Source organism: Carassius gibelio, chromosome A5, assembly GCF_023724105.1.
Source record: "Carassius gibelio isolate Cgi1373 ecotype wild population from Czech Republic chromosome A5, carGib1.2-hapl.c, whole genome shotgun sequence".
NCBI classification, from domain to species: Eukaryota; Metazoa; Chordata; class Actinopteri; order Cypriniformes; family Cyprinidae; genus Carassius; species Carassius gibelio.
The window spans coordinates 7040068-7064672 of record NC_068375.1 but is presented as its reverse complement, the minus strand read 5'-3'; the positions used below and the strand labels follow the sequence as shown (position 1 = coordinate 7064672).

Genomic DNA, 24605 nt, shown 5'->3' with positions numbered 1-24605 from the left:
ATGATGCTGAAAATACAGCTGCACGTCACAGAAATAAATTACACTTTAATATATATTCCCATAAAAATTATTTTATAATTATAATTTAATCATTTAAATTATAATGATATTTTCAGAACATCACTTCAAAATCTTTTGAAGCCACACAAACGCACTGAAATCAATATTGAAAAAGCTGAGGATGAGTATTCGTGTTGATTTTTCAAAATGATCATTTTGAATGAAATATTATTTACCAATAGTCAAGTTTAGCAACTAAATGAAAAGGCATGACACCTCATCCGACACCTGATGATACCAAAGTGCAATGCTTATGTCCTTAATAGTTACATAGTCCATGCATATATTGCTTTTTAGAGGATAATAATACAGGTAAAGTAGAATTTTATTCAAAACTACCATGATGAAATCTATATGTTTAATAGAACTTTGTCATTTGAATAATAATAATATATTATCATTGCGGAGATTAAAGTGATATTTGTTGCATTCCAGCAGGTATATTTTCTTTATCTTTGTTTTGGGGAGAAATGTGACCCAGAATGATCTTGAAATTCGCACAGGTCTGGGATTTGAGAATTACATTACACCACTCCATCACTAGTAAGATCTCTGATGAAGCACAGACACACAACACACATTTTACTTTGAAAATCTGCTGTGTCATATCGCAGCAGCAATTCAGACTCAAATGCAATCTTAAACTGATGATGACTCAGGTTTTTGTATTGAATATGACTCAGTATGAACAAACTAGGGTGTGTGTGTGTGTGTGTGTTCTTGACACGGTCAGGATGAGACAGCAATTTATAGACACAAATCTCTGCACAATGGCACTGATTTACCCCACATCTCTCCATCCAGCAAGTGTTGCATCAGAAACAGGTGACAATCACACACTTGTACAGTATATACAGACGCTTCTGTGATAACTGTTCATGTTGTTTTTCTTATCAGTCACCCTGTGAATTAGCATTACATAACACAGAGGGAAGTTTTCTTCAGTAATGTTGTATGAGGCAAACCCTGTTATGAAAATGCCTTGTTGATGCCAGCGGAGAATTGCCAAACTGCTTTGAGCTGATAGAAAGGGTTAACTTACATAGCTGTTGTTCATGCAGATACACAAACGTGAACAAATCAGGCTTCAGTCTATCAGGAGTTCACTCATATATCTGATCCTAGAGCACAAAACATGCATAAGGGTTGATTTAAAAAAAAAATAAGGTGTATGCATCTTCTAAAAGCTGGAAAAACATGCTTTCCATTGATGCAACTATTTAAAAATCTGGAATCTAAAGGCACCATTTCTTTTTTTTTTTTTTTTTTACAATTAATAATAATAAAAAAGATCTAAAAATTGAGTTACATGGGTGAATTTCAAGACAAGGTTATTCTTTAAGATGTTTTTAAATGAAGTATCTTATCCTCACCAAAGCTGCATTTTTGATGAACTTTGAACTGAAGTGTAGGTTATACATTTTCTCTATGAAACAGTATTACAAATATTCCACTTTCAAAAGGATTTATTTTCATTTTGACACCGATGTTTGACAGTGGTCTAAGGTAAGACACATTATACAACAACAACCGAGAAAAACGATTCGCAAGCCTACCAAACAGTGCATTCTGCTCCATACAAGTGTTTCATCATAATCAGGGTGAATATGAAGCAAACGGCCAGTGACATTTGCTTTAATGAACAATAAAGACACAGACCTGAAAAAAAATATATAAATTCATATTTTCAATATAATCATAAATCACCTTCTTTATGATGATTTCTAAGCACGCTGACCAGCAGAATCTAATATGCACATAATATCATGAATAAGAAAATAAATATAATCTTAAATAAAGCCTCTTCTCTGTTTTGGCACTGATTGTCATCTGTTCTACATCACATTTCATCTAATAATAATAATCTTTTCATCCAGTAACATTCCTTTTGCATGCTTATGTAATAATTTTTCAGAATAAAATAATCTTAAAAATTAATTATCCAACCAAAATGATTCAAAGTATCATACACTCGCACTTGCCAAACATTTATTTGGCTTTGAAATGAGAATTTATTTTCCAATACTGCATCTTATTCATATTAGCTTTCAAATTTCATATGGTTAATGGAGTATAAAAATATAACGAGTATCAACAGGCCTGATCCTGGTTTTGGTTTCTTTTGTCAACTTTAAGCGTTGCTAATGAAACTAGGTTTCAATAAAACATCTCTGTGCAAAACTCACTGTTTAGTGGATGCTTGGCCATTGATATGATGCTCTATTACCACTGATAGGGAAAATCAATGAGTCTGATCATAAAAAACTGTTAATAAATAGCACTTATCCTAATGTGGTGCCATTCGTTTTCAAAGAGTGTGAATAGAGTTCTGTACCAAAGACAAGGGTTTGTTCAAAATACCAACCCTAAAAGTGATCATTGCATTAGCAAGCACCACTAATAAACACGCTTTCTGTGCTTTACATGAACCATGTTAAAACATACACAGGATCAGCCTTGAGAAGTGTGCAGAAAATAGAGACCACATACCTGAAACACATTACAAATATCAAGAATTGAGCTGCTTCCAGTTTAGTCAAAAGAAAGCGGTTTTCTAGCTAGAGACTTTTAATTTATAGTTTTTCTAATAAAAAGCATCTTATTCCAGAATGCCTGATTGTGATTTCCAAACATACTCCAACAGCGAACTACAAAGAGTTGTTAAAAAAAGTGTTGAATGTCAAAGAACAACTGTCTTGAATGTCTCCCATCGCTTCTCGACTCCTCGACAATATTGAAAGGTGGCAGGCCACACGATACTGTGATTACCCTTGACACGTTCATGCAGAAAACTGACACTGACACGCTTACTCTCACTCAGCTAACCATGTAAACAGTGAGACGGCACGCCACGTGTCCTAAGGCTAAGTAGTCATTGTACGAACATTTCTATGGGTTACAAACTACTAATCCAATAGACTACGATATCGGAGCACTTAGTAGAGCCCTGTAGACGACGTCAAAACAGATACTGTGACCCCGAAGACAAAAGACAAGATGAGGAATGAGAGAAGAGAAGGGGACGAGAGATCTTACCATGTAGAAGAAAGCCCTACACAACACATACACTAGGATCGCTACCACAAGTACAGTCATGATACAATACTAGACACAAATCAGACTAGAGATCAGATAGAAACCATGCAATCTCTGTTTAAAGTCAACATGAGGTCATGAAACTGATGCTGTTTGCTTTCTCAAAGCACAATTCTGGTTTATAGAGGTGTTCATACTGACAGTGTTGCACTGACAAAGTCTTGGCGAAAACACTGTCTATGCAACAAAGTTGAACACAGTTTAACTTTATGCAAATATGCAGCAACATTATGTTGCAATGTCTGTTAAAATTGGATAATACAGGAACGCCTAGCATCTAACAGCACAGCGATTTGGCAGCTCCTTCGATTCAAGCATGAATGCCCCTTAAGAGGCTGTTCACACAGAATGCGTTTTGCATTCCTCTGCTCTTCTTTTCCAATGTTTTTTCTACATAAACCTGCCCTAGACTGACATTTCTGACCAATGCATCTTTTTGCTGCATCTCACATAAACACATAGCACTGAAGTTAGAAGTTATTCATGTCTCCAGACCTTGCGTTTTTATTTTTCATGCCACTGTTTTAAAAAGCAGAACCACTTTCTTTGAACCAGTCCTTATAGTGCAAAAGTCACTGGTTGAATGCAACATAAAAAAAGGTTTTGTTTTTTTTATTCTTCCATCAAATTGTATTAAAAAGTTTGTAGAAAGTTCCAAAAGAGGGCTGTTCACACAGAATGCGTTTTAGCATCCCGCTGCGTTTCTTTTCCAGTGTTTTTGTATGTAAACATGCACAGATGTTTTTGACCTTGTGCAGCTTCTCATGCATGACACTGTCCTGCATCTTGAGTTTTTAAACAAAATACGTTTTTAGTGCAGGGTTCATGAACGTTATATAAAAAAATGTGTCTTTATATTCTTCCATCTGATATACGTTTCTTTTTCAGTTGATGTCACAAAGCACTAGTCGACAACGTCCTGGATTTCTTTTGGCTGACTTTCCTGTTTTGCTCTGAAATACATGATGCAAATTTGGTTTGTGAACTGCATTTCATGTTGACTTTAAACAAGCAGGTCATAACTTTGAAATGATTTTCGAGAACATTTACCACAGGAACATGACGGCACAGCAGTCACTACTTTGAGAGCGTCAGATATCTTCACTGTCCTATAATATCGTAAAACGCTAAGAGTTGGTTAAGACGGTAATCCACATGAATAATATACAAACTGTACTTCACAGAGTGCTGCGTTTGCTAAGAGTCATCCCTTCATGTGTGAACCTGAGGAGAGAACATATTTGCATTTTCAGAGCATGTGAATATTGTCAAACACCTTATTATCTAGTTATCAGCCTTTAGCAGACGTCTTCTATGGCAGCACACTTTAAAGTCATGAGCCTAGTGAACTGCCTCGCTCTCTACTCTCTACCTAACAAGGCAGCATCCTAAGCCAAATGTAAGTCTGTTAATGCACCACTTCACAAGAGCAGCCTGACTAATGCATGCAGCTGATTCCCTCAGACAGGGTCAGGTTACTCTGATGTAGAACCATTATGTAGCACACATAATTATTGCCTGAAATAGTCAATGAGACAGAGCTATTTTTCAGATTTGTAAAAATATTTTTAGAGTGCATTAAGGGATTTCTCTTTTCTTTGAGGGGTTGCTGTGCCAAAGACAGATATCTTTCCAGACAGCATCAAATCTAGGAGTCTGGACTGAATCTACAGCTATGTTTCCATCCACCTATTTTTAATGCGCATTTTGGGATATCTCATTAAAAACGCCAGGATGAGCATAAATTCCAAAAATGTGCATAAAAATGTAAGTGCTCTGTTGAAGCAGATACATTTTTGTATATATTAACTACGACTGAGATCAATTTGCAGATTAGATACACTGATGTGCATCAAAAAAGTCATGTGACCTTGCACAAAAAGTCTGTCGTCAGAACATTTTCACAATTGCATTTCCAAACAGCAGACATCGGCCTTCAAATGCATGACTGCATTCATTGCATTCTGTCTGCATGCTCTGAGACACATTTTATCATATAAAAAAAAAGACAGAGGCTTCTCGAATTGCAGAAAATTACTTTTTTCTTAGTGATATTTGGTTCCACTTCATCAGGAAGTGACGATTTTGTTCTCTTTGTCACGCTGGATGGAAACAGTGCTATATTCATTAATGTTTTATGCGATATTCCAATTTTGCACATAAGTTAAATTAGCAAATTTGGATAGAAACATAGCTTACAGCTCAACTAATGTTCACAACAGAGCACTGGAAAACTTAAAGGGATCTGCTCCAATAAATCCAATAAGAACCAGATGGAAGAAATCCATATGAATCAATTAACATGTACTGTATACCTAAGATTATTTCTTAGTGTGTCAGGTTTAGTCTTGTGCAGTTTGAGAGGATCAGGAGAAGAAGAATATGAATAGAATGACTACACAGAACAGGCACAAACAATTTAGTCTGCCCTCTTGTGTTTGTTGAAGGGAACGCTTATTTCTGCCCTGCAACATACAAGACAACATCACACGTACATCGACATCACAGACCCAGCAGAAACCCTGAAACCCCACCAATCTTCCTCCAGAGACGGTGCTGTGCTTAGCTAAGGTTCCTCTGGTTGGGCTGAGTTCGAGGTGTCCTCCGCAGCGACGGGGGCGTCTGAGGACCTGCTGGAGCTGGACGGTGCAGAGGAGAGTTTGGCGTGCGGTTCGTGGGGGTCAGCCGTCAGCTCTCGGGCTCGTCTGGAGCTCCAGCTGCTGCTCTGCTGCTCTTCAGAGTCACAGGAGTCGCTCTTCTTCAGCTCATCATCAGACGTGAAGTCAGAGCTGTCAGACGGACTCAGACCGGCTGCGCTGGACACCGGCAGTTGGATCTAAGGTGATATTAAAGACCAGAAACATATTCACTTAATATAAATAAATGTGTTATTTTAGTATTATTTATATTATGTACTCATTTTCAGAACATTCATATGTAAAATAAAGTGACCATCAAACATTAAACAACACATAGTTCAAAACGTCCTAACGTTACAGAATGAAGTGTCGGTCCAGGAAGTGGTTTACATTTACATTACATTAGTGGTTTAGCGACTACATGTTTTCATCATCGTTCTGAATCAGATCTGGACGTAGACTTTGTCAAAATATTCTCTGCTTTTTGTTTAAAATGTGGTTGTTTTTTCATGAAACTTACCCACATTCATATGTGTTGATTGAAGCTAGAATTTTTTTTAGCAGAGTCTCTGTTCTTTCTTTTTGACACATTGCATGTTCAGATATTCATAAAACAACAGATATTCATATTCCGGGGGCCACGAAGTTTGTTCAAATGATCAAAAATGCTGGCGGTGACTGGAAACTTTGTTAAAATTTGTCACTCTGTATCTCCCAATAATGTGTCTTACCTATATTTTTATTTTAAATGCAAAGCATATGCAGTGCAATGTAATGATGATTCAAATATTAACAAATAAACTTTCCTCATGTTTCTAAGTTGTGTATGTGTTCATCTTAAATTGACATTTACTAATAATAATAAAAAAGGTATTCTTGCATTTATGCGCTTCATCTTATTTTATCTCAGTTAGCTGTCATTTACAATTTGTACAATTTTAACCTAATCTTTAACCTAATTTTTATATTTTATTTTAGCTGTTTTTCAGTTTCCGAAAATACATTGAATAGTTTCAGTGAGAAGAGTTTTATGGTGCATGCTGGAGTTAAAAGCTAAAGAGAAAGTGTACCTGGAATGGCTCGGTGACGCCCACAATGGAGCTCATATTGTTGCTGTAATAACCCAGTATGAAGTCCCCTGAATCCTTTGGCAATTCTTCCTCGGTAAAAATCACCTGGAGAGTCCAAATCAAAAACGCCTCATTAAAATGCACTAGGTGACTTACATACACAAGTCAAAGTCTTTCTGAGTGACTAAATGTATGATGTGCCCTTACTTCGTGCTCCTGTCTCAGGAAATCAGACTCTTCCTGCTTGGCCCAAACGTAAGTCACATAATCTTTATGATGTTTAAACCCAACCTGTGAAAATACATTTTTTGTACAACTCAAATGACACAAATTATATCTATATGTCTACATTTACCATCTTACTCTGACATGTAGATGCTCAGAACTGATGAGATGATTGAAATAACCTTGTAAAGTCCAATCCAGTCCCAAGAGCTTCGGGGAAAGTTGGGTGCCACCTTGAATTTGGCCACTGCATCTGATACCTCTCTCCATTCGTCCTCCACAGAGAGCATTACCAAAGGCATGTCCGCCTTACATGGGAACTGCAAGGGCCATCACATTAAACACATCGCACAAACCCACCATTAAAGTTACTCTCAATACGTGCAAAAATTGATGAACCTACAGTCTGTGCAGCATGGCTTTAACTTCATTAGTTTACCTAAAAATGAAAGTTAGATGAAAATGTACTGACCCTCACGCCATTCCAAGATGTAGATGAGATTGTCTCTTCATCAGATTTGAAGAAATTACTCAGTGATGGATCCTCTGAATGGGTGCCGTCAGAATGAGAGCATCTAAATTGCCCGTAAGAGATCTTAATAAAGCTTGACTAATAACGCTTCCTCCAGTGAAAGCTGAATTATTGTGATGTTTTTATCAGCTGTTTGGACTCTCATTCTGACGGCACCCATTCACTTCCACAGCTGAGCAAGTGATGCAATGCTACATTTCTCCAAATCTGATGAAGAAACTAACTCATCTCCTTCTTGGATAGCTGAGGGCAAACTTCTTTCTCTCTTCTGACCACCGTAAACAATCTATTTCAGATCACCCAAAAACAGGACAAGTCATTTGAATCGGAAGCATGTTTGTGTGCTGACCTGCAGAGTGAACATAGAGGAGACGGGCTTGTGGTCACTGATGGTGTACTCCGTGTGACTGCGGTAAAAATGCTGCGACACACTGGTTCTGCTGCTTAGACCTGAGAAGGAGCTGCGCTTCGATGCGCTGGTGCTGACCGGAGCCATCGGCCTCAACCGCCAGAGTATGCGATCCGTCCACGCTGGCTTACGCTTCTTACCACTTAGAAAGACAAACTATCTCTTAGGTAACAATGCAACAGTGGTAACACTTAAGGACCAATTCTCACTATTAACTAGTTGCTTATTAGCATGCATATTACTAGCATACTGGCTCTTTATTAGTACTTACAGTATAAAGGACTCTCTGATACTTTTTGTGATTTAAATAAAAATAAGACGTGAATTTGATACATAGTATACAGTATATTACTTGACGTGAGTGCACTAAAGAATTAACCCTTTGCAAGTCTTTGCAGCTGAAACTGTTTAGAAGCATGATTTGATTCAATTGAAAAATGCATGGATCTAACAGTATGAAATGTTCCTTCACCTGGTATCATACGTGTCTGTGCCCACATCAAACTTATACGTGGGAGGGAATTTAAGCGGCCCCTCGTGAAAGCCTTCAAGCACAGTCTCACTGTCTTTAGCTATATTCAGCTGCAGGACAAAAGAGGACAAATCTACGTTTAGTGTCACTATACCAGCACAGGGAAATCTATATAGATTAAACAAACATATTTGCATATTGCATTGTTTTGTCAATGTCTTGGCCTAAACTAAAAGATTGCAAGACAGTCGCTCCTTCTTCAAAGGGATTTCCTATTTTTATAATATTGACATAATGTGAAAAAAATGATCTTGGACAGACTGACCTGGTCTTTTTCCCATAATGTGGACAGTTTGTTACTGTCAATGGCTGCTTTCACAACTTGCATGTCCAGGTCCTCGATTCGGAAGTTCAGGTCTCCAAACCAGAAAACCACACTGAAAACATTTATATTTACAGATTTCAATATCAGTTTCCGGGTCATATAGCAAATCAATTTCATGGATTGGTCATGTGACCCTGGACCTATGAAAACTATGAGGGTCAATCTCTCGAAACTGAGATTTATACATCAGATGAAAGCTGAATATATCATCTTTTCATTGATGTCTGGTTTTTTACGAGGACAATATTTGTCTGAGATGCAACTGTTTGAAAATCTGGAATCTGAGGGAGCAAAAAAAATCAAAATATTGAGAAAATCATCTTTAAAGTTGGCCAAATTAATTCTTAGCAATGCATATTACTTATCAAAACTGAAGTTTTAATATATTTATGGTAGGAAACGTACAAAATATATTCATTGTGTGTGAGAGAGAATGTGTGTGAGAGAGAGAGAGCGTGTGTGTGTGTGTGTGTGTCTCACTCGTGATCCAGGACGCCTGTAGCAGCTTGTACTTCAAACTGCTGCTGCTGAAGGATGCTTTCGAAGTCCTCCATGCGCTGGTCTGAGTTCTCCATGTGTGCGGGCAGATGACAGTTCAAGAAACAGATCGAGTGGCCGAACACGTTCATGCGAGCGCTGACGCCTCCTTTATTTCCCTGCAGAGACCACAGCATTTTTCTCATGAAGTCCTGATCATCTCTAAACAGTTCTAAAATGTTTCTTGATAAGACTGTTTTTCCATGAAGCTAATAAGAGTGAAGACATTATATTTACTTAAAACACTTTATTTAAAGCCTTTAAATATAATACATTATAAAAGTAGTTTTAATGAATTCATTATGTCTTGTAATGCACATTATAATGCATTGTATGATCTGATGAATTATAGTAACCACAGTTATAATGCCATATAATACTTATCTATTTTTTTTTTTTAATTGCAATGAGGTTTTACAAACTGGTGATTTATAGTGAATGACAGTAACCACAAGTATAGAGGATCACATTAACTATGAACATACTCCATCACGTTTCACAACCACAAGTGTTCATAAGTTTTAAAACATTATCTTTTTAATGCATTATACTTTCTAAAGGTGCAGCAATGAGTGATTATCATGTATTACAACTGTATTTACAGTTCCCTTTCAATCGGTCACTCTCGACGCCACGTCGGTGACCGATGCAAAATGGGATATATCTAAACTAAACTAAACGAGCCAATGCACATTGAAATGCAATTATTGCATCCAGCTGCCGCTGATCACTGCGTGAGTATAAGAGGGCAGCAGGTGCAATGCATACCAGCTTTTCACTTCAGAGCCGAGCGTTAGTTTCGTTCTGCTCAGCCGTGTCTGCTGTGAACTACGAGTTCAGCACGCTCTCAGAAGTTTCGTGTTTTGGCGCTTCAGCGGCGGTCGTTCCTGTGTCGAGTGGATTGCACACTTCAGGCTGCACTACCCCAGCAATTCCCCTGTGCGCCTCAGCATTAAAAGAGCATTTCCTAAGGAGGAAATTTCTCTAAAAGAGCTTCACGGGTGCGTCTTTGTCAAGACGACGGATTGTCCTTATAAGGATGCCGTTTCACCCGTGCGTTTCTGGGTGCAGTCGTTGTCGCTGAGGTGGTTTTCGTGGATGAGTCATGTTCTCACTGCGGGAACATGACCATCTCTAGGTGACCTACCCCAAGAGGTAGTGAACACCATCACTTCGGCAAGAGCACCGTCTACGAGACACGCTATTGCCTTTGAAGTGGAACCTGATCGTCGAGTGGTGTTCTTCCTTCCTTTCTGCAGCAAGGGCTCCCTCCACTCTCAAAGTCCAGGTTGCCGCTATTGCTGTGTACCATGACCCCATGAATGGGAAGTATTTGGGTAAGTATGGCCTCATCGTCAGGTTCCTTAGAGGGGCCAGGAGGTTAAATCCTTCCCGGCCCCCCTTTATACCCTCTTGGGACCTGACTCTAGTGCTTAAATCGCTACAGCATTCAGTGGAGCTCAAGTTTCTTTCATTGAAAACTCTGCAGTTTGGACTGGCTGACTCCCAGGTAATCCCGAGGCGCCGACCTGGCTATGTGCCCATGGTTCCCACTACACCCTTCAAAGACCAAGTGGTGAACCTGCGCTGCCCCTGGAGGAGGCAGATCCAGCCCTGGCTGTGCTTTGTCCCGTCAGAGCATTAAGGTGCTACGTAGACCGGACACAAAGCTTCAGGACCTCAGACCAGCTCTTTGTCTGTTATGGAGGCCGGCAGAAGGGGAATGCCGTCTCTAAGCAGAGGATGGCCCACTGGATTGTGGATGCCATAACCCTGGCTTATCAGGCTCAGGGTGTGCCCTGCCCATTCAGGTTACAAGCTCACTCAACTAGAAGTGTTTCATCCTCCTGGGCGCTGGCTTGTGGCACCTCACTGACAGATATTTGTAGAGCTGCGAGCTGGGCGACCCCTAACACATTCGCTAGGTTCTATAGCCTTCGTGTAGAGCCGGTATCCTCCTGTGTTCTCACCTCAAACGGGTAGTGGCACCGAGAGGCCCCGGTTAGTGTCGGCTTGCTTAAACTGCTCAAGAGTGTCCGTCCTGTAGACCTTGAGATCCTCCATCACCCTAAGCAGCTGGACACGGCGAAACGTCCGCCGCCAGACCTTCATGATGAATCCGTGAGAACCATGGAAGGGTGGGTTCCATATTGAGACCTAAGCGGTACTCGTATGTGTATAGTCCACGGTATAGCCTTAGAGCCCATGTTTCCATTGCAGACTTCTGCCTTCCCAAGAGGGTTTTAATCACCTCAAATTTCTCCATATACACCTAAATGCTATATGTGTATTTTCTTCCGAGACCTCCATATGTATGGTAACCCTCGTTCCCTGAAGGAGGGAACAGAGACGCCACGTCCTGTCGTCATTGTTGCTGTACCGCCATTGAGCTGCTGCGTCCCCGGCTCGGCTCCTCAGCGAAAAGCTGGTATGCACTGCACCTGCTGCCCTCTTATACTCACGCAGTGATCGGCGGCAGCAGGATGCAATAATTGCATGCCAATGTGCATTGGCTCGTTTAGCTTACACTCAAAGTAGATTAGTCTATCGAAGCGATATCCCATTTTGCGTCGGTCACCGACGTGGCGTCTCCGTTCCCTCTTCAGGGAACGAGGGTTACCATACGTAACCGAGACGTTACTTATTAGATCATGCAATGCTTTATTAGGTGCATTACAAGGCACTATTAATGCATCTAAATACCTTTATAGTACATTTTATATACAAAAAGGCTTCAGGTAAAGTGTTATTTATCAAATTATTATTAAGCAGCTTTAAATATTATGCAGTTTTCATCAAACCTTATAGAGGTTTATGCACTATGAATTCAGATGAATAGGAGGTTTCTTTATAACTTATTAATACCCAGGGAAAAAAACTATCTGGCTTCTGTAGTTTAATCATTCACTTTTTTTCAAATTTGACATTGTAATTCCAGCTTTTGAGAGCGGAGTTTATCATTTTATATTCATTAGGTGATCAGCGTGTTATTAATATTTCAGTAACGCACTGCATGAGATATTTGACAGAACCTCGTTAACAGCTTCCTTTAACCTTTCATATCTGCAGACAAGGACTCAATGCTCAGCATACACTGGCAGACATATCAGCTGAGGAAGACTCTGATAGAGAACCGCACGTTTGCATCAGAAAGGGGAAGTGTGAGCTTGGCCGTGGAGAGATAACGTACCCAGATCCCACCGAGGCCGGTGCGAGTGGTCTGTGTCTGAATGCCTCTCAGGAACGGCAGGTGGAAGTACTTGGAGAAGACCAGCAGCAGCATTCCCTGCATCCTCTGAGAGGTGACCTACACACACACACACACACACACACACACACACACACACACACAGAAGATGAGAGGAATGGAAGTGAATCAGAAGAAATGGACATATTTCCTGCATCCAGATAATTTATTGTCTTAAAATGTCCTTAACCTATCACTTGCTCTCAAATTCAGAGGAAGAAAGAAAACTAGAACCATTAGGGACTGTTTTATTAATTAAAATAAAGCGGAAATAAAAGTATGAATATTAGAATAAAACCAAATTTAAAAGTTGAAAAGTTTTAAAACTGTTTAACTGAAATAAAATAAGTTAAAGCACTACACTTACTAAAAGTAAAACTAAAACAAAAAATACAGCTAAATTGAAATATATAAAAATAAAACAAAAAATTAAAATAAACAAGCAGAAAAAAAGACCATAAAAATAATAACTCAAATGACTGATAATCAGAAGTTATTCTACAATCAGGTTATTATAAAGTAAAACCTAAAAAAATAAAATAAATTCCATTACTTGATACAAAATAAATGTTATCTGAAATAAAATAAAATTAAATATGAAAAACTTAAATTACCAAGCCAACTTTTCTCATTGTTGCTTACTTTATCTTGAAGTGCTAAAATAACCCAAAATAAATAAACTGAAACTATTAAATTAATTCATTTAAACCTATACACATACAATTAACTATATATACAACATAAAATAACAGGACAAACATTAACAAAAACTGTAATAAAGTATCTGTAATTTCCAGTGTGATTAAACAGAAGTGATTTCAATTATCTCTCACACACGCACAAACACAAAACATAAATATATATATATGTGTGTGTATATACAGACACACAGTTTGTATAAAAAAGAATCAGCCCCCTTTAAAAATAATCAAACATCCAAGTTAAAGATAAACCACACACGTTTTGTTGAACCAACCTTTGCTTTAATTCCAGCTTTAGTCTTTAGGGATTCATCTCTACTAACTTTGACCATCTTCTTATTTTTTCTATACACACTAAATACTGCATGCAACATGATGTGTAGTATGCCACGCTGTGTTTATATGAGATTATTTTTCCACAAAGAAAAAAAAAGCATGATAAAATGATTCTCGGATTCTCGAAACATGAGCCGTATGACAGAGACAAATACCAGCAAAGAGATTTTCATCCGCAGCCACTCAGCCACTATTACATAATGACCCCTGAGGCTCTAATGACAACATCACGGATGTGTGTGTGTGTGTGTGTGTGTGTTTAAAGGGAACATTACTGACCAGTACATATCCAAAGGGGCTGAGAGCGTCTATGCAGACCTCGCTCCACTGGTCAGTGAAAAGAACATCTTTCAGTCTTTTGTTGATCATAGAGTTCACTTCCTGTAAGCTGAGAGCGGGAGCAAGAAAACACAGACAGGAGATGAAGCTGACATTCAAGGACTGAACATCTCAGAAAGGAGAGGCAGAACAGAGCTCGAGGCAGAGGCTAGATGTTTCTGTATCTCTAGTGTGCTTATGTAGGTCATGTGCTACATTATGACCTTCACATTACAGCGTTATAACACACTAACCTCGTCTCTTCTGATCAACTCTTGCTCTACACACAACCATGGCTTTGCTCGAGGCTGTGGATCTGAGATTCAGCTGATTCAGTTATTAGCAGTTCATTAAGTCGCATGCAGCTGATATGTTGCTGTTATTAAAATTAAAATATTTTCTAAAATGAATCATGCAATTTCAAATCCATTACATGAAGTATTCTCAACCACAAACTCGGTAACATTTTGTCTCTTTTTAAAGACAAGAATACTTTAATTTAGCAAGGATGCATTAAACTGATCAAAAGTGACATTTAACTATTTTATAATATTACAAAAGATTTATATTACACATAAATACTGTTCCCTTTCAAGGGAACTTCGAACTGCGTCCTCTAGGGGTCACTATGGGGAACACCTCGTCGTCACCCGTGTCTGAAGCATACATTGAAAAACTATAAACAAGCATGGGGAGAACACGTCATTCTCTTCTTCATCTTCACTGACTGTTCTGTTTGAAGCATCTGAAAGAACTGGTAAGAGCGATCTTTCTCCGTCTATCATGGCGACTACTAGCAAGTGTTTAGACAATGTGTGCATCCGTGTCGCGTTATTTGACACCTGATGACACGCAATCTTTGCTTCATTTGTTTGGGTGCAGAGCACGCACGCGATGTCTTTGAGGAGGCAATCGCCGTGCATTGTGAGCCTTCTTTCAAGGAAAAAAGCTCCGCCCTCGTTCTTCCGAAAAAAAAAGGAAAAAAAAGGCAGCCATCTGCTTCCCGCGGTTCAGGACCTGCTGCTGCTGAGGCACGGAGGAGAATGAGCTTGTGAGAATACAGCTGGATCTGTTTGAATGTTTTAAAGAGGGATTTTCCTTTCACGCTCGTAATGGCGGTGGACGAGAGAGAGTCTCGGGAGGATGATGTTATATATTTAACACTTTCTGATACTGAGGTTAGTGCTCTGCTGGGTTTTTACCCAGGGAAAGCAGGAGATATTTAAGGATGGTGAAGAAGAATTTCTTTCTGTGGAGGAGACATCCTCTCTTAATCTCCCTCCTTGCCATCTAAACCCCTTCAGAAATTAATCTGGCTTAAATGGTAAGGCATACGCAGCAGCAGGTCAGGCTGTGGCTTTGTAACACATGATGGTGGTGCTCCAAGCATATCAGACTGATCATACTGTTTTGAGATGCATCATTCCATCTATGAGCTGCTCTATCAGAGCGCCACAAGAGCCCCTCCTTGAAAATCCATGCTATGGTAAGTAAGTGTGCACGTGAAGTCTTTGCACACTTTCTGAAATCCACACTGTGGTAAAATCACACGCAAGTATTCTGCGTTCTTTCTAAAATCATATATGGTGAGGGCTTTGTGCGGTTGCTCCATGCACTTTCTTGAGTTGGTTAAAGCCCCGTTCATCTTGGGTGCCACTCCACCCATGTATCCTCGGATACTTATATAAACAGGGTGTTGCTACTAGAGATCTGTTGAGACAGCTCCTTCAGCAAGCTTATGCGAAAGCTAGCGGTAGCCCCTGTGTGACAGGCGAGACTTGGTATAAAATGCTAGGTTCTTAGCCGTATCCCTTTAAAGGAATCTTTCCTGATTCCAAGCCTCCAGCTCTACCCTGGGCCGAGGCCCTAACAATTAAGTTGGGTATGTGCTTTTGGCCGTAAGGGGTACCGTCACAGACAGCCGTCTAAACGTCCCAGGGGCAACTCCTGCGGAAAAGGTAGAGTTGGTACTTAGTGCTCACCATGATTCTGGCCTGCAGTCCCCTTAGCATGGCGGCGTGGGTATACTGTCCCCAATAGCGCCCCCTAGAGGATGCAGTTCGAAATTACCTTGAAAGGGAACATCCGAGGTTAGGAATGTAACCATGGTTCCCTGAGTAGGGAACGAGACACTGTGTCCTCTAGCTCCCTGCCATGCTTTGGACACAAGTTTCAGAAGAAGAGAATGACATGTTCTCCCGGTGGTTGTTTATAGTCGCGCCGGTAGTGACGTCAGAGGCTGTAGCCGGCCAACAAGTTGGTGTTTTTTCAATGTATCCTTCAGACATGGGTCACAACGAGGTGTTCCCCATAGCGACCCCTAGAGGACGCAGTGTCTCGTTCCCTACTCAGGGAACCATTGTTACATACGTAACCTTTTTTTTTTTTTTTTTTACATTCGTTTAAGAATTGTTTAACAGAGCTGTAAATTAGCATATTATAATGATTTCTGATGGATCATGTGACACTGAAGACTGGAGTAATGATGCTGTAAATTCAGTTTAATAAATACTAAATAGAAAAACATTTTACAATATATTAACCTAGAAAAAAATGCAACTTTAACCTGCAAAACACAGTTTTTACTGTTTTTGATCCTATAAAGAGCATAAGAAACTTTCAAGAACATCTTACAAATCTTCCAAACCTTCAAATGGAAGTGTAGATAAATCATAAGTTTCTTCCTTTGTATTTCATCATGGTTACAAGTACACTGACCTCGCCAAACTCAAGAAAATCACAGAGATTCTTGGTATTTTAAAAATAAATATTAACATGTTGTGTGGTGCACTGAAATTATTAATTAAGGCCATTACTGTCCAGTTAAACACTTCAACCCTGTGACATCCAACCGAAAACCATTAGTAACAGGATTGAATGAAAACCATGCCTTTTGACTACTACTACGAATACTAGAGGAGTGTAAGACAAATATAATTTCTTAAAAATTCTACAGTGACATAACTCAACAGAAATGCATCTGTGATCACTTTTCATGCCGAGCACCTTTCATTTAGAAAAGTGAAGGCTCTCAATGGAAATCTCACCCTATAATATACATGTCTGTGTTCCCATCGCCAACATTGAGCCCCAGTAATGAAGTGATGTCTTCCGGAGGCATGGCTGAGCCCACGTTCCACGTGATAATGTGCACCCTGTTGGCAGAATGAGACATTAGACATCGGCGGTTCTGAGTTAGGTGTGCACTGACAGTCACCAAGTCTCTGCTGTTGGTTATTAGTAGGCACAGTATCCAGCAGATTTAGTATGCAACTGTACCAAGGCAAATGTGAGCGTTTTCTCTTGTAAATGTTGGATATCTTTTAATTGGGACACTGAAAGAATGAAGCTGTGACTGTTGACGCTGACAGATTGTGGATTTGGCCTAGAATTAATTTGTTCAATTAACAAACAGCATGAAAGATGGTATGCAAACAAGTAGCCTTGCGGCATATTAGTGAATAAACAAGGTAAAGAAATGAAAAGGGAGTGAGAACATCATCAGGACAATTACACACAACACTGCACAGTCGCGAAAAGCAACCTAGTTTTGTCGTGTCACATCACATCACTTCGCAGTTAAATATATTAGTAAATCATCTCACTGAAAACCCAAACAATGTTAGCAATTTATAAATATTCAGTATATTTTTCAATAATTGCACCATCATCTCTCGACTATTAAAACTCTTCTTTTATTTCAAAGAGACAGAATTAATTTTAAAATATACATCTATTTAAAAAGAATAGTTTACTCCAGAAAAAGGATTTCCTCATCCTCATGTCATCCAAGATGTAGAGGAGTTTGTTTTTTCATCAGGTTTGTAGAAATGTAGCATTGCATTGCATCAGTGTCTCATCAATGGATGCTCTGCAGTGAATGGGTGCCGTCAGAACGAGAGTCCAAACAGCTGATAAAAACATCACAATAATCCACAGCACTCCAGACCATCAGTTACTGTCTTGAGAAGACCAAAATCTGCATGTTTGTAAGAAACAAATCCATCATTAGGACGTTTCTAACTTTAAACTGTCCTCAATCCAATTTTTTTCTTTTAAATTTACTTTACATGACATTTACTTATGGTCTGGAGTGGTGTGAATTAAATTGATGTTTTTATCATCTGTTTTGACTCTCATTCTGACGGCACCCATTCACTGCAGAGCATCCATTGATGAGACACTGATGCAATGCTACATTTCTCCAAATCTGATGAAGAAACAAACTCATCCTGATCTTGAATAGCCTGAGGGTGAGCACATTTTCAGCAGACTTTAATTTTTGGGTGAATTATTCCTTTCATCTGTTTATATTCCTAAATATCTCAAAAGGTTAATAAGTGTGTGAGAGTGTGTATGTGCTTCAGATCTAATCTTGCCTTGATCTCTCACCTCACTGAGGTAAGTTAAAATGATGTGTACTATTACTGAAATAGTGTTTTATAAAGACTATTATATAAAGAAATTGACTATGCACTAACTGCATGATGTTTAACATTCTTTAATGTTGGTGCAGAACTCATTCAACCATTTTTATTGTGTTGCATATGATTTTAAAAGTCTGAAATAGGAGAAGCAACACACACACTTACACAAGCAAGTCTTGTTTATAAGCTGATGGAGAAAAGCACTTATCTTTGCACCATCTCAAATGTATTTCAAATTTGATTAAGCTAACTGGACTGCTGCAGGTTAATGGAGAAAAACACTGGTCAGCAGTTTGGGGTCCATTCCTTTTTTGCTTTTTATATAATGTCACTTATAATGTCACAAAATATTTCCATTCCAATGCTTTCTATTCATCAAAGAATCCTGAAAAAAATGTATCACCGTTTCCACAAAAATATTAAACTGTTTTCAGGACTGATAATCATAATAATATATTATATTTATTGATTATATTTAATTTTATTGATCAAAAGTGACATTCAATTATTTTATAATATTACAGAAGATTTCTATTATACATAAATACAGTTTTTTTTTTTTACATTCATCAAAGAATCGTTTAACAGAGCAGTAAATCATCATATTATTATGATTTCTGAAGATCATGTGACACTGAAGACTGGAGGAATGATGATGAAAATACAGCGGAGCATCACAGAAATAAATTACATTTGACACTATATTAAAACAGAAAACAGTAATTTTAAATGTCAATAGTATTTTACAATATTACTTTTTTAACCGTTTCTGATCAAATAAATGCATAAAACATTGCCAAATCTTACCAACCCCAAACATTCGAACAGTAGTGTGTATTTTATTCATTCAGCGTCCACATTTGGAAAGGAAAATATTCATTTAAGCAAATTCAAAATTCATCATAATTCATGTTAATGTCAAAAACGTAATTTATTGTTATTGCGTTTTAATGATAATGTTTTTTTTTAAGAACTACACTACCCATAATCCTACACAGAGCTCCACCAATCACAGCACCAATCAGCTGCTGTTACCATGGAAACTGAATTTGTTCCATGGAATCTCAAACTGCTTTTAAATAATTTCAATAATTTCAATATATAATTTTTATATAGTGCTGTGATAAAACTCTAACAAAAACTCAATACATGTTTAGTAAAATAGGGAACACATGTTGACTTATTAACTAAGAGCTTTCCCTGAACAAACTTTTTCTTAACAAAATTTGCTGCTTATTAATAGTTAGTATGGTCATGCAGAATAAGAATTTAATATGTGCTTTAATCAGCCAACATGCTAGAATATGCATGTTAATAAGCAAGAAATTAACAACAAGAATTGGTCCTTAAAATAAAGTGTTACCTAATATTGATGCATTATGCAAATTAGTGATGCGTTCAACTAAAAATAAGCTGAAAACACTCCAATAATAGTATTGATCTTAGAAGTAAAGTAGTTCATAAAGTCATTAATGCTGTTTAACTGAAAAACGTAGTTCTTCTCTATAGTGTTAATAAGCCTCAAAATGCCAACGATACATCGAATTGGTTTCTTTAAATAAAAAAACAAAACAAAAAAAAAACATGAATTGTATTATAAAACTAAAATAAAAACAATGGAAAACCCCTTAAGATAACACGTACAAAGAAGCAAAAGCATCTTAAGCACACAGAATAACTTGAGCGATTAACATCCGTAATTGTAATCGTGATTAGAAATCAGATTAATTGTGCAGCATTTTCAAAGTAATATTTCCACTCTTGGCCAGAAACTGAAACCACAATACAACACAGAGTTGAAATGGTACCTGAAATCCTCCAGCAGCTGCGTCTGAGTGTCGGCGGTCCCAGCGACGGACAGGGCTCTCTGCGGCTGCAGGGGGGCATCAGACAGTGGGGGTCTGTAAGACGGGGTCTGAGGAAGAGAGGCGGCCCTCATTGCCATGTGGCTCCGGGACACTGCAGCGTGTCCTAAAAGCTTGTGTTCATGTCCATGATCAACACTGAGCTCCGAGGGCTGACTGGAGCTGCTCAGTGGCTGCGCTTCAGCAGACTCTGGAGGTCTGAGCTCCGATACCTCAAAAGATCCTTCCACTCGTGGGCTTCTCTGGGGCCGGCGTGGCCTGGCTGGAGCCGGAGAAGATGTGGAGGATGGATCTGCTGGTCCTTCTGCTTGTGCAGATGATGCCAGATCATTAGTCTGGCACTGGCTTTGAATCTGCTGCTCTGGATCCATCCTTATCTAGCAAAAAGTAGCACACCAGTCCATGAATCAGCGCATGCTTTTTGACCTTGTTTAACTTGTTAACTTCTCCTCACAGTGTGGCATTTAAAAACTAAAGGGGCATGTCAAAGGCTGCTCCCTTCATTTCCATATGCAAAATCTGAATGGTTTGAATGAATTCATGTAAACAGCAACACCTTGTTAAAAAAAGCGGACTTTAGCAAACCTTTCAAAAGAGTAGAGAAATAATACCGTGTACAAACTGAATGTAATGCTTCCAGACACTTAATTGCATGCTAATTACAATGAAATGAAAATGCACTTGCAGTCAAAGTCCACATGCAATTTTGTTATTATTTTTGTCTTTTAAATACGCTTATAGTGTGCACATAATACCAAACAAAAAAAAAGCACTCAGTAAATAAGTTTAGACTACTTGATTTAAATTCAAGTTGCAATTTAGTACATTAAAAATATATTAACTTTAAATGCAAAATGTGCTTACATGTGCTTTAGGATACTATTCAACTGATCAAAATAAGTATACTTCATAGATTATTTTAAAAAATGATTTAAATTGTTCTTCAAAACTTTTAATTTGACATTAATACAAAGTGTACTTTTCAAAAGTCATGAAAGTGTTTAAATGGTCTTTTATGTCATTCAATCTTTTTGTGTGTGTGTGTGTGTGTGTGCACATTTAATACTATTAAAGGCAATTCTTTGCATTGCCTAGCTTTATCTTAAAGGGTTAAATATCTGAAATCCTTTTGGTTTAGGTTTGTCCATTAAAACAGGAACAGGAACAGGAAGCAAACCCACACAAGCAGTAATAATAACACGGAGTTGTGTAATTTTAGAAAGTTCTTTGAAGACGTCTTCAACAGAAATACAACATTAGAATGAAGGTTTTTTTGGTTTGAATGATTTTTCTGTTCAGAATTGCATTTTTTAATAATTGCAGTAAAGTATTCAGTATGTGATTACATCAAAAACAATGTAGACTAAACACTCGGTTAATATTTGTTCAGTTGGATGAATTGTTAAATGTACTACAGAAGTTCTTCCAAGGTGATGGGTTTCATCTCTAGCTTCAGGGAAGTCTATTCTAGTTTGAAATGACTCTCTCTGAAATGACGGATGACAGGCTGGACAAAAAATCTAGACTAGACAGAGGCACACAGCTGTGAAAGGTCCCTCCCCGCAGGAGACACTGCTTATAGTTCCTCATTCATTTCGAAACACTCCATGATACACCAAATGCCCAAAATTACGAAATGCATACAGTTAACATTTGGGGAAGTGACTGCAGTGTGCTAAACACCGTGAAAAACACCTCTGTATGATTATCGGCATGATCAAAACATGAAAGAACCTGGTCAGATGTGAGCATCAAATAGATTTATTTCTTCTTTCAGTCATCGCTGTATTGCATTGCATTGTATCACAATGCTGAGGATTTAAATGTCATCTTTTTAAGAAAAGAAATAGAGGGACAACTAATATATTTTATGCATTTTGTGTAAGCAGTCTGTTATGAAGGTATCATTGATTTACATTACTACCAGAAGTTCATTGTACTTCTTGGTCATAACCACAAATGCACCTCTGAAGAAAACTGTGGTGTTTTATAGAAGCCATAAATGCCTGATGTATCAAATAGTCTGTTCTATTAATAAAATAAAATAAAATCAGACTTGTATTTCATTTGGCAGGCTTTACAGGGTTAAAATCACTTAAACCCCACACTACTCTCAACAATACAAACACAATTATCCAAGCGCAGTGTGAAGATGAAAAAAGAACACTTAAGCCGACTTAATACAAGAATATTGAGACAACAGCCAGATTTTCAAATAGTATGTTTCTGCACAGTCGACATGCTCTTCATCTCGCTGTGCTCTGCTTTTTTCTGTATTGATTGTTACAGTCAAGCACACATCTGCATGTATTTGCTTATCAGTGTGGAAAAATGCAAAACATCTAACCAGCAGGAAAAGAAAAGAGACAAACATATAGACTCCACCTAGCAATGAACCTGATGCAATGAGTCATTGTGTATGTATTTGAATATGCATATATACACACACAAATAGACCCACTTGAATGGATGCATGCACAGTTCCAGCAGTGAGTCATTGTGTATGCATTTGAATAGATTTTATTAACTACACATGGTGCATTGTTGTTTTATTAGTGGTTGTATATAAACAGTGTAAATATTGCAATACTTTTGAATCATGGTTACACACCTGAGGCTGGAGACTGAGAAAATGCTGAAGGTGACCTTACAGTAATGTGCATTATGACCTGCTTCTGTGTCTGTGTGTGTTTCAACAGAGGACGGATGGAGAAGCTTTGAAATCTTTCGATATTTGATTGTGCAAATTAAACTGCAAGGTTGTTTGTGATGGCTGCTCAGCCTCTGAATAATGCCACTGTCACACAGATGCACATGCATGTCTCTCTTTCAAATGAACACTAACAAACACACAGATTCCTAACATTTATACTTTCATAAAAACATATTGTAAAATTGAATAAAAAACTGGCAGAAAAAAACAACAACAACAACAAGTAAACAATCCAGTATCAATTTAACACCACTGAAGCAATGGCAGAGACACATTGTAATAACAATAACATTACATATACTATTACATTATGTACAATTTATAAATCATATCATGTTTGAGCAATCACTCTACACGTTTGCTTTATTATATATTACAGTAAGTCATTGCAGTGTGTGCATCAGTCTTCTTACCCAATTTCCTCTATCAAGGAAGACTGAAGAGAGCTGCTGGTATGTAGTCAGGAAACCAGACTAACTGACAAATATATTCGTGTTCAGACAGCTTCGCAGACATCAAACGAAGCGCATCATTATGCGACGATATTGTCCGAGCTGATAATCGTGAACGCGCGTTCACCCAATCCACTGTGTGTCTTCCGGTGACATTAACGGCGAAGGACCTTGAGCTTTAGCGAGAGGAGGAAATGGGTCGCTGGGGGCAGATGCATGTCATCTTCGGATGCTCTTCGACGTGAACTGGTTTGAGCGTGCGTGCTGTCCTCCAGTGCTTCTGCTCGATACATCCACTATTATTATGACCGAGGACGTAACGCTTGTCACATGGGCTTCCACTGAAGCTCCACTACACAAACAGCTTTTTTTTTTTTTTTTTTGCATTATTTATTTGCAGCCAAAAGGTTAAAGATTTATGTTTATCATTTATCATTGGTTTCAGGCTGTGGTTCAGTGTAAATGACAACCAGCGCGCGTCATTTTTTTCAGTTCTCTCAACACTGTTTTAGCCATTTAAAGAAATACCGAGCGCAGATAAAGGCATAGTCCACCCAAAAATGAAAATAAGCCCAGGTTTTACTCACCCTTCAAACATCCTAGGTGTATATGATTTTCTTCTTTCAGACGAGTACAATCAGAGTTATATTAAAAAATGGCCTGGCTCTTCCAAGCTTTATGATGGCAGTGAATGGGTGTTAAGATTTTGAAGTCCAATAAAGCGCATCAATCCATCATAAAAAGTGCTCCACACGGCTCCGGGGGTAAATAAAAGCCTCCTGAAGCGAATCAATGTGTTTTTGTAAGAAAAATACCCATATTTAAAACTTTATAAACCATAATCTCTAGCTTCTGCTAACTGTCATACGCGGGTACATGAGAAAGTGGCGTTCTAGCGGATGTTGTAGGACGTAGAACGTAGTGTAAGCTCCGGTGTGAAGTGATGAACACGGAAGCGCAGAGGAGAGAGCAAAACAAAACACCGGTATGTGCCAAAAAATTTAAGAAAAATGTCAGATTTTGATATAAGCCAAGAGAAGACTTTGGTTCCTTTGCTCCTGTAGACTAGATTATTTTACAATTTGTGAGTTTTGCGGCTTTCAGAATGAATATATAATTTT

General features: G+C 38.3%; 1 protein-coding gene across 2 annotated transcripts; it reads right to left on the bottom strand.

Annotated features, from left to right (window-relative positions):
- Positions 1–1508: 1508 nt before the first annotated feature.
- On the bottom strand, positions 1509–23772 carry LOC127990482 (phosphatidylinositol 4,5-bisphosphate 5-phosphatase A). Of its 2 annotated transcripts, none has more exons than XM_052591501.1 (13): positions 23446–23772; positions 20263–20696; positions 17075–17182; positions 13989–14097; positions 12616–12732; positions 9369–9544; positions 8829–8940; positions 8504–8613; positions 7972–8173; positions 7273–7410; positions 7073–7156; positions 6866–6970; positions 1509–5992 (listed from the first exon to the last, which is right to left on the bottom strand). In XM_052591501.1, the coding sequence occupies exons 2-13, from the start codon at positions 20688–20690 to the stop codon at positions 5723–5725; spliced, it is 1959 nt and encodes a 652-aa protein (XP_052447461.1). In that variant the 5' UTR covers positions 20691–20696; positions 23446–23772; the 3' UTR covers positions 1509–5722. The 2 variants fall into 2 exon arrangements, with proteins under 2 accessions (XP_052447461.1, XP_052447462.1); XM_052591502.1 differs by lacking the exon at positions 23446–23772 and adding an exon at positions 22931–22994.
- Between the last annotated feature and the right edge of the window lie 833 nt (positions 23773–24605).

Excerpts from the sequence above, each read along its gene's own strand:
- LOC127990482 (XM_052591501.1), bottom strand. The coding sequence starts at position 20,690 with ATGGATCCAGAGCAGCAGATTCAAAGCCAGTGCCAGACTAATGATCTG. Across the intron at positions 14,098-17,074 it reads ACAGACATGTATATTATAGG|CTTACAGGAAGTGAACTCTA; the intron begins GTGAGATTTCCA and ends TCCCGCTCTCAG. Across the intron at positions 9,545-12,615 it reads CCGGCCTCGGTGGGATCTGG|GGAAATAAAGGAGGCGTCAG; the intron begins GTACGTTATCTC and ends TGGTCTCTGCAG.